This window comes from Panulirus ornatus, chromosome 5 (genome assembly GCF_036320965.1).
Source record: "Panulirus ornatus isolate Po-2019 chromosome 5, ASM3632096v1, whole genome shotgun sequence".
Taxonomy (NCBI): domain Eukaryota; kingdom Metazoa; phylum Arthropoda; class Malacostraca; order Decapoda; family Palinuridae; genus Panulirus; species Panulirus ornatus.
Window position 1 is genome coordinate 41,329,537 of NC_092228.1, and position 18,994 is coordinate 41,348,530.

The window sequence follows — 18,994 nt, forward strand, 5'->3', positions numbered from 1 at the left end:
TTTTCCATAACGATGCATCAATCGAATTAGAAATGGAGGCAGTTGCTCCACTTCAGCGTCATTTCGTAAATAATTGATTACCTTTTTGGAACAGTAGCTATATCATAATTTATAATTAATATTCATTATGTATTCCCAGGTCTTGTAAGACATGAGGTAGAGTCGAGAATAGTTTTTGGGCTATTTGTTCTCCATTCTTAACCCTGCAATGGAGGAGGCGCCACAGGGACTACAGGCCTCGGCGCACGGCTTCCCTCAACATGTCTCTCTAAGTCCACCTTGACCGCCAAATTCAAAATGCAATTCCAGCAAACACCTTGTCCATAAATTCCCCCCTCCGTAATGAGCACCTGCTTTATTATTATTTGGACAAGATGGCGACACGGAGGCGTTTTTTTTTTATTTGAGACAGCGGTCCGTCGCGCGCCACATGTACGTACAGCCTGACAGGTCACAAAATGGATACCGTTTGGTTGGGTCGCGTGACTCGACAGTACATTGCCGTGATAATAAATTCCTCTGTTATCTCAGGGGAGATAAACAGGACCTCAGATATCTGTTATCAGAATCTCTTTATCATTTTTTTATCTGTTTTCTTGACGAGGATGCAGTAGGTGTGCTAAATCGACCACGGGGGTTTTTTAAAACTTTGAAAAAGGCGAACAAAAATATTTATTTTCCTTTTTTTAAGATGGTTTGCTCATCATGAAGGGCTAGACGTCTATCGACATGGGTAAAGGCTGAATAATAGAGCGATATGCGACCATCCATGGCGCCAGGATGAATGACAGTAAATGAAAAATGGAGGAAGATACAGATAGACATGGTGGCCATATTGCAATTCGAAGTTTAGAATCTATTACAGAAATGTGTATGTAAATGTTTATAACCCAGGATAAATTCGTGGACTAATATATCCTAATTTCAGTAACTGATTTAATTAATTTACTCGCCAGCACCCACAGCGAATAATGTTTACAGGCGAAATTATATATATATATATATATATATATATATATATATATATATATATATATATATATATATATATATAAATTTATCTTTCAGAAATGTGTCATGTGTTCAGGGTGCATAAATTATTGTCTTGTCTTCCTTCAAAGACCAATAAATGAATAAATTGATACATTTATTATTATTTATTATTATAATTATTGTTATTATGACCACTAGGATCCCGTTTGTTTATTAAAGATACACTTGAATAGGAAAATAAAACTTAGATGATGCTAATTATTTGTTTATTCCATATGTCGAGTAAAGAAACTGTTTTGTGTACAGAGATGATAGTAAACACAGCGATGCTTATGTGAATATTTTTAGAATCACAGTTTGATGGAGTGTTAATTGGTCGTTAAGTTAGATTGCCCGTAATCACACGTCATACGACTTAAATGCCTTGTTGGGCTTGTTTAGCCTTGACAACATAGTTTACTGTGGTTTTGATAAATGATTATGTTGTGGTGGTGATATAAAGGTTATATAACACTGATAATATATATATATATATATATATATATATATATATATATATATATATATTCTTTTTTTATTATTTTTATTTTATTTTGCTTTGTCGCTGTCTCCCGCGTTTGCGAGGTAGCGCAAGGAAACAGACGAAAGAAATGGCCCAACCCACCCACATACACATGTATATACATACACGTCCACACACACGCACATATATACATACCTATACATCTCGATGTACACATGTATGCACACACACAGACATATACATATATACACATGTACATAATTCATACTGTGAGAAATATTGGATGATAGAGATGGGAATGGGAGAAATATTGGATGATAGAGATGGGAATGGGAGAAATATTGGATGATAAGAGATGGGAATGGGAGAAATATTGGATGATAGAGATGGGAATGGGAGAAATATTGGATGATAGAGATGGGAATGGGAGAAATATTGGATGATAGAGATGGGAATGGGAGAAATATTGGATAAGAGATGGGAATGGGAGAAATATTGGATGATAAGAGATGGGAATGGGAGAAATATTGGATGATAGAGATGGGAATGGGAGAAATATTGGATGATAGAGATGGGAATGGGAGAAATATTGGATGATAAGAGATGGGAATGGGAGAAATATTGGATGATAGAGATGGGAATGGGAGAAATATTGGATAAGAGATGGGAATGGGAGAAATATTGGATGATAAGAGATGGGAATGGGAGAAATATTGGATGATAGAGATGGGAATGGGAGAAATATTGGATGATAGAGATGGGAATGGGAGAAATATTGGATGATAGAGATGGAAATGGGAGAAATATTGGATGATGGGAATGGGAGAAATATTGGATGATAGAGATGGGAATGGGAGAAATATTGGATGATAAGAGATGGGAATGGGAGAAATATTGGATGATAGAGATGGGAATGGGAGAAATATTGGATAAGAGATGGGAATGGGAGAAATATTGGATGATAAGAGATGGGAATGGGAGAAATATTGGATGATAGAGATGGGAATGGGAGAAATATTGGATGATAGAGATGGGAATGGGAGAAATATTGGATGATAGAGATGGAAATGGGAGAAATATTGGATGATGGGAATGGGAGAAATATTGGATGATAGAGATGGGAATGGGAGAGATATTGGATGATAGAGATGGGAATGGGAAAAATATTGGATGATAGAGATGGGAATGGGAAAAATATTGGATGATAGAGATGGGAATGGGAAAAATATTGGATGATAGAGATGGGAATGGGAAAAATATTGGATGATAGGGATGGGAATGGGAGAAATATTGGATACTTAGGGTTGTGGGTGTCTGCATGCAAATATGGTGGTCAGTTTACTGGACAAATATGTTTACGGAAGAAAATGGAAGACTAGGAAATGAGGAAATGGTTGTTCGATATAATGTGTGTGTTAGTGGTCATTTGAGGGAGTGTGGGATTCGAGGTAATTACGTCATTGCTTAGGAAGTGACACCCCCACACTGGGGTCCGTGGGTTCACCGCTCACAAGGAGAGGGTCGTCTGCCTTCAATTGTTCTCCGTTTTCTGTGATGAAGAGGAGGTAGGGGTTACCACCTTGCCATTTTTTTGTTTTTGTGTTGCGTATATTGCGTTTTTTTTTTTTTTTTTTGAGGAGGGTGTGGGGGTTGTCCACTGAACCCCATTTCTGTTAAAAGATTGAGGTACAACACAATTAATGAGGATATGCTGTTGAGCAGGCTAATCACCATGGCCCACCACACTCATACATAACAAGCAGGCAACCGCAAACCCAAGTTTTATCTTCAGTTGGAAATTTCGTGATTTTGTTTGTTTGTTTGATAACAAAGCATTAGGAAGAGGGGGGGCCAATTTCCCATCATCCCCCCACACCCCTCCCCAGTGGAATTGCCCCCCCACCCCCATAATCAGGGGGGGGGGGGTCATTAGCTTGTTTGTGAAGTACACTAGGGTAGTTATGACCACGACATGTCTTATATATTATTTTCCTTTGCTTGTCAAATGTCTAGAGACAATGTTTATGTCTTCTATTGCTTATTGGTATTTATTTTTCCCCCATAATGTAAACAATAGGCCTCTACCCATAGCAGGCTACGCTCTACCCGTTTTCTACCCAGAGATTGCGTGTTAGAAAACGAGGCAGCTGTGTTCTCGTTGGCCATAGGAAGAGCTAAGTTATCATGAAGTTTTTTTCTATGAACAGTTTTCTAAATAGTTTTGCCAACGCGCGTTTAAACTGGTGTTCAGTGGTTCATGTGTCAGGTCAAAGGTCACGCCTTTTAGGTCAAAGGATGGCACTGTCATGCTCCAAAAGGGTTCGTTTAATGCCGGTAGTTAATGAAGAGTTGACGAGCCTCACGAATTAACGACTTTAGGGGCAGTTAATGCCTTACAACGCTGGGGGGACGGTAGTGAGAAAACAGTGGGTGAAGAAAATGGGAGATGAGATTTGGAAGAATAAAAGAAAACGGTTTGAAGACCATCCTTCTGTATTGGGCTGGTTGTCTGCTGTCTTCACTGATAAGCCAAGATAAGAACCGATATGACGAAACCAGCATTCCGGACTATATATATATATATATATATATATATATATATATATATATATATATATATATATATATGAGAGAGAGAGAGAGAGAGAGAGAGAGAGATACGTGTGTGGCAGTAGTTCATAATAACCTATATAAATTAGGCTCTTGTCAATGTAGATATATGTATATGACATCCTTGTGTACTAGCACCATCTTGTGCTTGGCAATGCCTGCTAGTAGTGGTAATAGTAGTGGTAATAGTAATAGTAGTAGTAGTAGTAGTAGTAGTAGTAGTAGTAGTTGTAGAATATCATGTTTCTGTTGGTAATTCAAGGTGGTTAAAGGCACGGAACCATCCATAGTTAAGACTCGTTACCCTACGGCTTAAACAACTCCAACCCCAATACCCTTGTTAAGGCCACGGTGAACTGTAATTGGCTTGTTATGGTGTCTTGAAGGACGCAAAATCGTTTAGAAAACGCCATGGTAGTTTAAACTACGGTCTTTAAACTGTCTCAGTCTACTAATCATAGCTAGCAATTAGCCCATTGCAGACGATGGTACAACCCTTAACTATGATGACCTGAGGTCAAACCATCATGGCCAAAGGTCGTAAAATCGTATTTGGAGGTCGTAACCTCCATACATAAGAGTTTAATGCCCAGTTTACTGACGTTTAAATTGCTTTTGGGGGTACAGAGCCGTACCATATCTTCCCAGGAGTACTCTCTCTCTCTCTCTCTCTCTCTCTCTCTCTCTCTCTCTCTCTCTCTCTCTCTCTCTGCATCATGAGTAATTTGGTCATCAAGCGTCGTGTTAACCACCCACCCAACGGCGCCATAATTCAGGAAGACTGGACTGGGCAATGAGAGAGAGAGAGAGAGAGAGAGAGAGAGAGAGAGAGAGAGAGAGAGAGAGAGAGAGGTGGGGGGCGGTCGTACCAGCGCCATTAGGGGTATATCAAAATTGACGTAACTCTCTCTCTCTCTCTCTCTCTCTCTCTCTCTCTCTCTCTCTCTCTCTCTCTCTCTCTATATATATATATATATATATATATATATATATATATATATATATATTGTTCTGGCGTAGCGAACACTGGTTCATTGTGATCACACAACCTCACTTTAAAAAGTTGTAGGTAAGAGATGGAGTTTTTATATTATCTACAATTCTTCACAAGTGCTTCATATATATGGGATTAGACTAGGAATATACCTTATTTTTTCTATATTAAACAAGTATATCGCTACAAGGTCACGATTTTGTACTTATAAAAGTACTGTTACTTGTATCCGTCCAAAATATATAACCCAAATACGTAACTTTATTTAGATAAATACATAAAAAAGATCATAGTTAAATGCGACATACAGACAGACAGACAGACAGACGCGATTGTGTATAAATAAAACATGAATTGATTTGACCCACTCATGAAATGGGAGAGGCGGCCTATTGGGTCTTCAGTATATATATATATTTATGATTTTATGATCTCTTAAACTATGGTGTCCCGGGGAACGCATGACAGACATGCCACTGTCGCCCAAATTGTAGTACTACGCGGGATGAAAATGTTCGTACCCTAGCGTTCTCTCGAGCGTACTCAAGGAACCTTGTCTTAATTTCATCGCTTTCTCCCTCACTGGAGTCGTATCTCACTCAAGTAACGTGAAGATATAATCAGAATTATATAACGGGTCTCTTGTTAATCGTGAGATAACGAAGTGAATCTGTATAAAGGCGGAAATTGACGTACAAGGGAGGGTAATTATATGAAAGCGATCGGATCGGCCATCTTGACAGGTTGCTTATAAATTTGATTTGTTAACTTCTTTTGTGTTAATCTGATGTTTAGATTATCTAACTCCTTCCATTGATCACTTTAACGGGAAAGGCAATGACGGTTGTCCACGTAATTAACGTTCTTTCTCTCTTTAACGAACTTTATAGAAACCAGTAAATGGATGAAATGATTATATTTGGCAACACTGTAGAAAACGCATCTCGATATATATCATCAGCCATTTTTTTCCTACATTGCACATTTTATTTTACCCAATTTTCTTCGCTTATGGCTCATGTATTTTTGATATTTTCCACTGATACATCAATTAAAATGTCTCTTAATCGCTATTCAGATTAATAACTTAACGTAGGGTTGATAGTTTTGATTACATATTGTTTTAAATGTTAGTTTCTTACTTTTCATGTACGTGTGTGTGTGTGTGTGTGTGTGTGTGTGTTACGGGGAGTGAGTTACACAATCTTATATTTACATGTACATATATTTACCCTGTCTTTACATATGTATACACACACACACACACACACACACACACACACACACACACACACACAGGCCTAAGATTTATTTAGCTGGAGTTAAATGTTTATGATCACAATTATCTCATTTTCTTCACCCCGAGTTAAATTCGATTAGGGTTTTTTTTTCCCCTCTGTCGTTTGAATTTATTCCCTCTGTGGCTCGGTTACGAAAGAATGGCGTTGTATTTTTTTTTATTGCAAGAGATAATGTCGCCTCTGTCTCTCTCTCTCTCTCTCTCTCTCTCTCTCTCTCTCTCTCTCTAAGAAAACTTAAAGATAACCGGGGTTTTTCCCGCCTCCTTTGTCGCCCTGACCCACCCCCCCTAAACCCACCATGACCCTGATGTTGACGCCGGAGACAACATATATTCGTGAAGGTCGTTGACTGGTTGAACAGATTAGTTTAGTCTACCTTAATATTGAGTCTCGGGGAAAACCTTCCTTCTTTGTACTCTTCTCAGTCGCCATAAGGGAAGATTATATACATATTACATTGATTACATGGTCGAGGAATCGCCTCGTGTGATTACACGATAGATAAAGCGAAGAGGAGACGAGTAATCGTGTAATTTACATGTTTAATTGCCTCTTTCTACGGTACTCGGTCATTATTCATTGACACTTGCAGAGGCCATAGAAAACGAGCATCTTCCATGGCGTCGAGAGAAAATGACTGCAGAAAATATCGGGGGAAGCATCCTTATATTTGCCTCCCCTGGGTCGTCTCCGTCAGGTGCCGGTGCGCTGATGAGCACAGGTGTCACGAATGGAACGCGTCTGTCGCCGTCGGTGGGGCTGACACGCGTCTCATCGGCCAAAAATCCAAGAAACAAATAACCTGTTACCATGGCCGTGTTTCGTGACGTCATGCAAATCCCGCGGAATTCGACGATGCCTTAGTAATAATAGTATAAATGATTCTTATATTATATAAACTGGTATTGTAAATATGTATGAATGTATATAGTGTCTATAGTGTCAAAATTTAGTGAGGGAGACGTACGTAAAGTATTGATTTAGGAGTGAAAAGTGCGCGGTGGTGGGAGGTGTCGAATGCGCCCTGCCTGCTCTCGCTGGCGGGAAGTTGAGTCATCATTGGGCTGTTCAGTTGTCAAACGAACCCACGGCGAGTGTGGTCGTTGTGCCTCGTTACCAGGCCTTTGGACCCTCGTGTGTTGTTTTTATTTTGGGGGCCACAACCCACCCAGGACACACCATGTCGGCGCCAGAGTCCGGCATTGACCTGGGGTTCGATATAGTTGAACTGTACCTGAACGACTTCGAGACCATCTTGAAGGAAGGTTGTGACGACAATGGCTTTTACACGCTCAAGTCCAAACCTCACGTCTCCTCCAGGTTAGTGTGTGGAGTTACGCCATGTTAATCTTATCTTACAACCACAACCGCGCGCGCCCTCCCGCCTCTCTTGCCTCTCTCTCTCTCTCTCTCTCCTCCCTAGCCTTTATGTTGTTCACAACCTCACTCACAACCTCACTCGCGGCCTTACAACCTCTTCCCCCCCCCCTCGCGCGCCCCCCTCTCCTCCTCCTCCTCCTCCTTTATGTTGTCCACAACCTCATTCACTACCTCACTCACAACCTCGTTCACAACCTCACTCACAACCTCATTCATAACCTCTCACAACCTCATTCATAACCTCTCACAACCTCACTCACCTCGCTCACAACCTCACTCACAACCTTACTCACAACCTCGCACAACCTTATTCACAACCTGACAACCTCGTGCCCGCGCCCGCGCGCGCCCTCCCGCCTCTCTCCACCTCCTCTTCCTTTATGTTGTTGACAGCCTGACTCACAACCTCACTCACAACCTCGGCCGGCCCCCTCCCTGCACGTGACCACAACCCCCCCCCATACAACCCCCCTCGTTGAGATATATATGAGGGGGAGGGGGAGGGATCACATAACAATTGAGGGTTGTGGGCCAGTGGCATGTTTGGTAGTTGTGATAATATGTTGTTGTCTCTAGACTATCAGGTTGTTAAGGATAGGTTGTAATTATGGACGCCAGTCTCGCGAATTCGATTGTTAAATAGGTTAATCTCTGAGGGCGATAGATAGACCGTATCTCCTAACGATTTAACGACCTTAACAAGGTAATTGTAGGGAAGATAACGTCTCCTCGTTGAGGCTTGTCACGTAGGGAGGAAATGTAATTGCGAATAACATTGTCTGAAGTTACTTCGGCAAAGCAAAATGTAATTCAAGCTGGAAATGATTACATTTTTATGACTTAACTTTCTATTGAGAGATTGTAGTAAATTGTAGTAATTTCTTTTGGGGGTAATTAATATTTTTTTCCCCTCTGTGATGAGGTAAGGTTGTGAATTATTTTACTTAAAGGTTAAAAAATGTAATTATTAAATAAATGAAATTATTATTCGTGGCTTTGAAGTTGTTGATTTTGTTGATTACAAAGCTTTTGTTTAGACTAACAAAAGTTAGTTTGATGTAATTTCATTGTATTTAATATATATATATATATATATATATATATATATATATATATATATATATATATATATATATATATATATATATATAAAGTAGTTTTTACGGTAAAAAAAGGTTTATAACCTAATATTTTGTCAATATCGTAAATAATTTAATATCTTCATTCATGAAGGATGTTTACATTGACAGAACAAATAGATTAGTCCTTGCTATGCTATCTATCTTGCCATGCTATCTATCTTGCCATGCTATCTATCGTCTGGGACGATAGACATACTTTCCTTCCTTCCGCACACACAGATGTTGTTATTGTTGTTGTTGTTGTTATAATAGGGAGGTTGTGAATGCATTCGAGTCGTGGCATGAAGCAGTTTTATTCTATGTACATGATATACACATTTCCACCCCTCCCCCCTATCCCCCCTCAAGAGCCTACACACACACACACACAGACACACACACATACACACAGACACACACACATACACACAGACACACACACACATACAGACACAGACACACACACACACACACACACATACACACAGACACACATACAGACAGACACACACACACTTCAGCATAGCCAGCCATTGACAGGTGGCTGTGTTTTGCCTACTCATGGCGACGCTGTGACTCACAGAGCCGGTACACATTATTTCTAGCCTTGCCTTCGTTGATGCCTTCGTACAACCTACCTTTTTATACGTATTTATTATTTATTGATTTGTTATGATAACTGCATTTATCCATTTCGCTCGATATCTGCTCCTCTTCGTCTCAGTGTTTCTATAGATGGTTTTAAGAATATGTCTTGTTAGGTTTGAAATGTAAAGGGGGTAAAATCTTCTAGCCTAGCTAGGTTAGGTTTGATAAAAACCTGTAGCCTAGCTAGGTTAGGTTTGATAAAAACCTGTAGCCTAGCTAGGTTAGGTTTGATAAAAACCTGTAGCCTAGCTAGGTTAGGTTTGATAAAAACCTGTAGCAACTAGGGTAGGTTTGATAACCTGTATCCTCGCTAGGTTAGGTTTGATAACCTGTATCCTAGCTAGGTTAGGTTTGATAAAAACCTGTAGCCTAGCTAGGTTAGGTTTGATAAAAATATGTATAGCCTAGCTAGGTTAGGTTTGATAAATACCTGTAACCTAGCTAGGTTAGGTTTGATATAAATGTGTAGCCTAGCTAGGTTAGGTTTGATAAATACCTGTAACCTAGCTAGGTTAGGTTTGATATAAATGTGTAGCCTAGCTAGGTTAGGTTTCATAAAAAAAAATAATCTAGCTAGGTTAGGTTTGATAAAAACCTGTAGCCTAGCTAGGACAGGGGTGATAACCTGTATCCTAGCTATGTTAGGTTTGATAAAAACCTGTAGCCTAGCAAGGACAGGGGTGATAACCTGTATCCTAGCTAGGTGAGGTTTGATAAAAACCTGTATCCTAGCTAGGTTAGGTTTGATTAAAAACCTGTATCCTAGCTAGGTTAGGTATGATTAAAAACCTGTAGCCTAGCTAGGTTAGGTATGATTAAAAACCTGTAGCCTAGCTAGGTTAGGTTTGATAAAAACCTGTAGCCTAGCAAGGACAGGGGTGATAACCTGTATCCTAGCTAGGTGAGGTTTGATAAAAACCTGTATCCTAGCTAGGTTAGGTTTGATTAAAAACCTGTATCCTAGCTAGGTTAGGTATGATTAATAACCTGTAGCCTAGCTAGGTTAGGTATGATTAAAAACCTGTAGCCTAGCTAGGTTAGGTTGAAGTGTAAGGCAAGAGAAATTATAGCCTAGCTTCTTGTTCCTTTGAACTAGTGTTTTAAGTGTTTTGTCTGACCCCTTCCCCCCCTCCAAATTAGCTATTATCATTCATAAGTCATGTAAAATGTCAGGTAATTGTAATTGGTTGTTGTTGTGGTTGTAATGACACACGAAACGAGCGTTTGAAGTGAATGGCGTGTCTTGATTATTATGTAGACTCAGTGTTGTGAGGCAATGTATAGTTGACGGTTTTAATAACGCTTCATTATCAGTGATTGTGATGAGGGTAATTAAGTGTAATTAATGGCTTTAAATGGCCAGGCTTTTGAAGTATTCTAATGCAACCATCTCAGTGCTTGAGGTAAATGCTTGCTGAGTAGTTTATAGTCGTAATAAAGATATCTATATGGGTTATGGTGTTGAAAAAAAAAATTGTGCTCTACAGATTATATATATATATATATATATATATATATATATATATATATATATATATATATATATATATATATATAATCGTATATCTTTCTTTTAGATAAGCTTAAGGTGTTGTGGTTATGGGTTAATTGTACAGGTATACATATTGGCAATGCCTAGCAGTGTTGTTGTGGGGGTGGGGGGGTAGTTAGATGGCTGTGAAACAAGAGGAAGTTATAATTAGTCTGCTTTGAATTGGGTCGAACTCGGGTCATTCGCCATAAAGTACACACACACACACACACACACACACACACAGAGAGAGAGAGAGAGAGAGAGAGAGAGAGAGAGAGAGAGAGAGAGAGAGAGGTTCGACCGTATTAAAGTGGCCAGAAGTTTGCTTTGATATTATTATTATTCAATTGAATATTTGAAGTGTCTTGAGGAATTTGGGCTGTTAGAAGCTGTTTGATACGTGTGTGTGTGTGTGTGTGTGTGTGTTTGAATCCCAAGTTAGTACCGTATTGAGAAGGTAGATGGCGTCTTGCATCTGTTTATCTCCCGCTCTGGTGGCTGTTCCCAGAACTGTAGAATGACTTCACCCCCCCCCGCCCTCAGATGTTAGAGTGACTGCCCCCCACCCCCCTTCCTCCCCTCCCCTTTTCTTTGTGTTGTCAGCAACATCCCCTCCCCCCATCTTCTTTACGCTGTCGGCCGACCCCCCCATTCCCATCCTTGTGTTATCACGTAATTTATTTAACTTTATCGTTTATCATTGGGGATGGGGGGGAGGAAGAATGCTTGCCACGTATTCCCTGCGTGTCGTAGAAGGCGACTAAAAAGGGGAGGGAGCTGAGGGGGGCTGGAAATCCTCCCCTCTCGTTTTTTTTAATTTTCCAAAAGAAGGAACAGAGAAGGGGGCCAAGTGAGGATATTTTCCTCAAAGGCCCAGACCTCTGTTCTTAACGCTACCTCGCTAACCCGGGAAGTGGGGTAATAGTATGAATATATATATATATATATATATATATATATATATATTTTTTTTTTTTTTTTTTTTTTTTTTTTTTTTTTTATACCTTGTCGCTGTCTCCCGCGTTTGCGAGGTAGCGTAAGGAAACAGAGGAAAGAAATGGCCCAACCCCCCCCCCCCATACACATGTACATACACACGTCCACACACGCAAATATACATACCTACACAGCTTTCCATGGTTTACCCCAGACGCTTCACATGCCTTGATTCACTCCACTGACAGCACGTCAACCCCTGTATACCACATCACTCCAATTCACTCTATTCCTTGCCCTCCTTTCACCCTCCTGCATGTTCAGGCCCCGATCACACAAAATCTTTTTCACTCCATCTTTCCACCTCCAATTTGGTCTCCCTCTTCTCCTCGTTCCCTCCACCTCCGACACATATATCCTCTTGGTCAATCTTTCCTCACTCATTCTCTCCATGTGCCCAAACCATTTCAAAACACCCTCTTCTGCTCTCTCAACCACGCTCTTTTTATTTCCACACATCTCTCTTACCCTTACGTTACTTACTCGATCAAACCACCTCACACCACACATTGTCCTCAAACATCTCATTTCCAGCACATCCATCCTCCTGCGCACAACTCTATCCATAGCCCACGCCTCGCAACCATACAACATTGTTGGAACCACTATTCCTTCAAACATATATATATATATATATACGCACAGTGTTGCTGCTGAGTGGGTAAGGCGAAATCTCTATCCTTGGTTCTGGGAACTCTCTCTCTTTCTCTCTCTCTCTCTCTCTCTCTCTCTCTCTCTCTCTCTCTCTCTCTCTCTCTCTTTCCGGGGGTGTGTGTGGGGGGGGGGGGGTAATGGACAGCGTGGGTAACGTTAAACAAACTTCAGCCACTTTTGGAGCCAGTCTTAGTGTAACATCCTGTTAAGATGTGTGTATGTGTGTGTGTGTGTGACATGATCCATCAGGCAATTCTAGGCGGCTTGGCGTGGGTGGTGGTTAGGGCTTGTTAGGTCGAAGGCTGTTTAACTCCCTTGAGTTCGATAGGTCATTGGCTATTATATATATATATATATATATATATATATATATATATATATATATATATATATATGTGTGTGTGTTTTAGACAATCACTTGTTTACCCGATGGCGTCGTAGCTTCGTCTCTTCGTTGTATATCAACTGACTGTTATATTTCTCTCTTGTGTCTCCCTTGATGATGTGATTATAACACGAAAGTGCACTTGGCAACTTTTCGTGTATCATTTTCCCCCTAAGTGGACTCATAGGAATATATATATATATATATATATATATATATATATATATATATATATATATATATATATATATATTGAATTTATATATTCAGGAATGTGTATAGTAAAGACCCACATGTGTATGTTCAAAGTTAAGTGTAGTGCTGTGTTGTGAGTTAGGGCAGAGGAAGTGTTGATGCGTAGCGACTTGACCTTTGCCCCCCCCCCCCCACTAAGGTCAACACATCCCCCCCTTGCCTGCGTAGCTAATGGCGTATGTCTCTATCCTGAACCAGCCATTAGGTCATGTGGGGTCGTACAGCGGGACGACGACAGGTCTTGAGCACCGTCAAGGGCCTGTCCCCACTTTGACCTGACCTCCGAAAGGGTCAGAGTTCACCAGCAGTGTGTTTGAAAGATCTTACGATCGCGTTGCAGTGGAGAATATATATATATATATATATATATATATATACATATATATATATATATATATATATATATATATTTATATATATATATATATATATATATATATATATATATATATATATATATATATATATATATATATTGACCCTTGAGCACGACGGTACGACCCTTCAAGTGTGTTACGACCCCACTTGGAGAACGTCCATGTATTTCATAAGGTCAAAGGTCATCAGTACCAGTGGGTCGTACCGTCGTGTTCATGACAGATTGGAGCAAGTAGTAGTAATTGTAGTAGTAGTAGCAGTAGTAGTAGTAGTAGTAGTAGTAGTAATTGTAGTAGTAGTAGCAGTAGTAGTAGTAGTAGTAGTAGTAGTAATAGTAGTAGTAGTAATAGTAGTAGTAGTAATAGTAGTAGTAGTAGTAGTAGTAGTAGTAATAGTAGTAGTAGTAATAGTAGTAGTAGTAATAGTAGTAGTAGTAATAGTAGTAGTAGTAATAGTAGTAGTAGTAATAGTAGTAGTAGTAATAGTAGTAGTAGTAGTAGTAGTAGTAGTAGTAATAGTAGTAGTAGTAATAGTAGTAGTAGTAGTAGTAGTAGTAGTAATAGTAGTAGTAGTAATAGTAGTAGTAGTAATAGTAGTAGTAGTAGTAGTAGTAGTAGTAGTAATAGTAGTAGTAGTAATAGTAGTAGTAGTAATAGTAGTAGTAGTAGTAGTAGTAGTAATAGTAGTAGTAGTAGTAGTAGTAGTAGTAATAGTAGTAGTAGTAGTAGTAGTAGTAGTAGTAATAGTAGTAGTAGTAATAGTAGTAGTAGTAATAGTAGTAGTAGTAATAGTAGTAGTAGTAGTAGTAGTAGTAGTAATAGTAGTAGTAGTAGTAGTAGTAGTAGTAGTAATAGTAGTAGTAGTAGTAGTAGTAGTAGTAATAGTAGTAGTAGTAATAGTAGTAGTAGTAGTAGTAGTAGTAGTAGTAATAGTAGTAGAGTAGTAGTAGTAGTAGTAATAGTAGTAGTAGTAATAGTAGTAGTAGTAATAGTAGTAGTAGTAATAGTAGTAGTAGTATAGTAGTAGTAGTAATAGTGTAGTAGTAGTAGTAGTTGTAGTAATAGTAGTAGTAGTAATAGTAGTAGTAGTAGTAGTAAGTAGTAGTAATAGTAGTCGTAGTAATAGTAGTAGTAGTAATAGTAGTAGTAGTAAAGTAGTAGTAGTAGTTAGTAGTAGTAGTAGTATAGTAGTAGTAGTAATAGTAGTAGTAGTAGTCGTAGTAGTAGTATAGTAAGTAGTAGTAATAGTAGTAGTAGTATAGTAGTAGTAGTAGTAGTAGTAGTAGTAGTAATAGTAGTAGTAGTAATAGTAGTAGTAGTAAGTAGTAGTAGTAGTAGTAGTAGTAGTAATAGTAGTAGTAGTAGTAGTAGTAGTAAGTAGTAGTAGTAGTAGTAGTAGTAGTAGTAATAGTAGTAGTAGTAGTAGTAGTAGTAGTAATAGTAGTAGTAGTAATAGTAGTAGTAGTAGTAGTAGTAGTAGTAATAGTAGTAGTAGTAATAGTAGTAGTAGTAGTAGTAGTAATAGTAGTAGTAGTAATAGTAGTAATAGTAGTAGTAGTAATAGTAGCAGTAGTAGTAGTAGTAGTAGTAGTAGTAATAGTAGTAGTAGTAATAGTAGTAGTAGTAGTAATACAATAGATATAGTTATATTAGAAGTAGTTATAATGATAATAATAAAGACATAAATAGCGATTTATTGGGTTGAGTACAATTTAAAGGCTAAAATCAAATAGAAAACGCGTTGTAGGCTGAAACAGATAGAAAACGCGTTGTAGAAAAATCATATAGTAAACGCTTGTAGACTGAAACCAAATAGAAAACGCATTGTAGACTGAAACCAAATAGAAAACGCGCTGTAGGCTGAAACCAAATAGAAAACGCGTTGTGGACACGGGTCCTTACTACATAGGGAGAGGAGATAAACAATGACAGATGACTGGGGTCTTCTAGGCTGCCTTTCATAATGTCAGTTTGATCACGTGCGATGGTGGGACACGTGCCACGTCATTAGCCGGGTCTAGCGCTACGTTGAGCAGACCTACCCTCCGTTTTCTTTCCCCCCCCGCTGGAGCCCGACCCACGGCTCTCAGGTACAGAGGAGGAAGCTGGGTTTTGACCTTAACGCCTGACCTTGAATCATGCGCTTGGACCATTAAGGCGAATATCCGGCTCTCTGATTGGTCCGGGTATGACGACATACCCGCGCGCCCCCCCCCAAAAAAATAGAAAACGGGAAGCACTTTTTTTTTTCTTTGAAACTTGTATGATTATCTGCGAAAGTTTTGATTCTCTTCCGTGATTATTAATCTGTGAAGGTATATTGTCTGTGGGTATGCGTAGGAGTTCATGTATGTGCGTATGGTTGCGTTTACTGGGCGTATATTGAGGTATGTTGACATTCGCGTATATTGTCTGTGGGTATGCGTAGGAGTTCATGTATGTGCGTATGGTTGCGTTTACTGGGCGTATATTGAGGTATGTTGACATCCGCGTATATGGTCTTTGGGTATGCGTAAGAGTGGATGTAAGTGCGTATGGTTGCGTTTACTAGGCGTATATTGAGGTATGTTGACATCCGCGTATATTGTCTCTGGGTATGCGTAAGAGTGGATGTAAGTGCGTATGGTTGCGTTTAAGCGTATATTGAGGTATGTTGACATTCGCGTATATGGTCTTTGGGTATGCGTAAGAGTGGATGTAAGTGCGTATGGTTGCGTTTAAGCGTATATTGAGGTATGTTGACATCCGCGTATATGGTCTTTGGGTATGCGTAGGAGTGGATGTAAGTGCGTATGGATGCGTTTAAGCGTATATTGAGGTATGTTGACATCCGCGTATATGGTCTTTGGGTATGCGTAGGAGTGGATGTAAGTGCGTATGGATGCGTTTAAGCGTATATTGAGGTATGTTGACATCCGCGTATATGGTCTTTGGGTATGCGTAAGAGTGGATGTAAGTGCGTATGGTTGCGTTTAAGCGTATATTGAGGTATGTTGACATCCGCGTATATGGTCTTTGGGTATGCGTAAGAGTGGATGTAAGTGCGTATGGTTGCGTTTAAGCGTATATTGAGGTATGTTGACATCCGCGTATAGTCAGTCAGTGGTCTGTCGCACTTGGAAAGCTTCTCTGATTGAGTGAGTGGCTTCGGAGAAGGTTCCGTGTACGTGGTAGGTGGGTAGATGTAGGTGATAGAGTATTCTGTATAGGTGGGTAGATGTGTGGGGGCAGTGTTCTGTAAAGGTGGTAGGTGGGTAGATGTATGTGGTAGAGTATTCTGTATAGGTGTGTAGATGTGTGGGGGCAGTGTTCTGTAAAGGTGGTAGGTGGGTAGATGTATGTGGTAGAGTGTTCTGTATAGGTGGGTAGATGTAGGTGACAGTGTTCTGTTTAGGTGTTAGGTAGGTAGAAGTAGGTGGTAGTGTTCTGTATAGGTGTTAGGTAGGTAGATGTATGTGGTAGAGTGTTCTGTATAGGTGGTAGGTGGTAGAGTGTTCTCTATAGATGGTAGGTGGGTAGATGTAGGTGGCAGAGTGTTCTCCATAGATGGTAGGTGGGTAGATGTAGGTGGCAGAGTGTTCTCCATAGATGGTAGGTGGGTAGATGTAGGTGGCAGTGTTCTCCATAGATGGTAGGTGGGTAGATGTAGGTGGCAGAGTGTTCTCCATAGATGGTAGGTGGGTAGATGTAGGTGGCAGAGTGTTCTCCATAGGTGGTAGGTGGGTAGATGTAGGTGGCAGTGTTCTCCATAGATGGTAGGTGGGTAGATGTAGGTGGCAGTATTCTCCATAGATGGAAGGTGGGTAGATGTAGGTGGCAGAGTGTTCTCCATAGGTGGTAGGTGGGTAGATGTAGGTGGCAGTGTTCTCCATAGGTGGTAGGTGGGTAGATGTAGGTGGTCGACCTGGTACCGGTGATGCATCAGGAGGTAACCAGGTTATGGGTACTTCAAAGGGAGGTAGAGGGCGGTGGAATGAAGACGTCAGAAGGTGGACTGTGGAATGGAATGGACGATGTGGAGGATGGAAGGTGGAACAGCTTGGTGGATTGGTGTGTGTGTGTGTGTGTGTGTGTGTGTGTGTGTAAGGATGGAGTGGAATGTGGCATTTCCTCCCAACCTCCCCCACCCGGCCCCCCCATCCCCCAGTTGGGCATCGGCGATGACTCGAGCAGCGCGAGGGGGCGGGGGGGGTTGGTTGCTTGGCCGGGGATTACCCCCCCAGATTCCCCCCCCCCCTCCCCCTCGAGTCCCGGACACTCCTTAAAAACCACACACACACACACACACACATACACACGTACGTACATATACACAAACCCTGACACATGCATACACACACACACACACACACACACACATACATACGTACACACACACACACACACACACGTACGTACACACACACACACACACACACATACAAACGTACACACACACACACACACACACATACATACGTACACACACACACACACACACACACGTACGTACATATACACAAACCCTGACACATGCATACGTACGTACACACACACACACACACACACACACACACACACACACACACGTACGTACGTACATATACACAAACCCTGACACATGCATACGTACGTACACACACACACACACACACACACACACACACACACACACACACACACACACACACACGTACGTACATATACACAAACCCTGACACATGCATACGTACGTACACACACACACACACACATACACACACACACGTACGTACGTACATATACACAAACCCTGACACATGCATACGTACGTACACACACACACACACACGTACGTACATATACACAAACCCTGACACATGCATACGTACGTACACACACACACACACACACACACACACACACACACACACACACACACGTACGTACATATACACAAACCCTGACACATGCATACGTACGTACACACACACACACACACACATACACACACACGTACGTACATATACACAAACCCTGACACATGCATACATACGTGCACACACACACACACACACACACACACACACGTACGTACATATACACAAACCCTGACACATGCATACGTACGTACACACACACACACACACATACACACACAGGTACACAGTAAACACGCCCCACATCGCTGGGTTTCAGTTTCATGTAACAGATGAAGGCGATTCCTGTGTTGGTCTGCGGGTGTGCACTGATCTGTGTTTACAC

The 18,994-nt window shown here is 40.5% G+C and overlaps 1 protein-coding gene across 1 annotated transcript in view; it reads left to right on the plus strand.

Annotated features, from left to right (window-relative positions):
* Positions 1 to 7,483: 7,483 nt before the first annotated feature.
* Positions 7,484 to 18,994, plus strand: part of LOC139748724 (microphthalmia-associated transcription factor-like) — a 232,105-nt gene continuing 220,594 nt past the window's right edge. Inside the window, exon 1 of the mRNA XM_071662092.1 lies at positions 7,484 to 7,741. Coding sequence (XP_071518193.1) covers positions 7,602 to 7,741 — 140 coding nt within the window. The 5' untranslated portion in view covers positions 7,484 to 7,601. The remainder of the gene's footprint in view (positions 7,742 to 18,994) is intronic.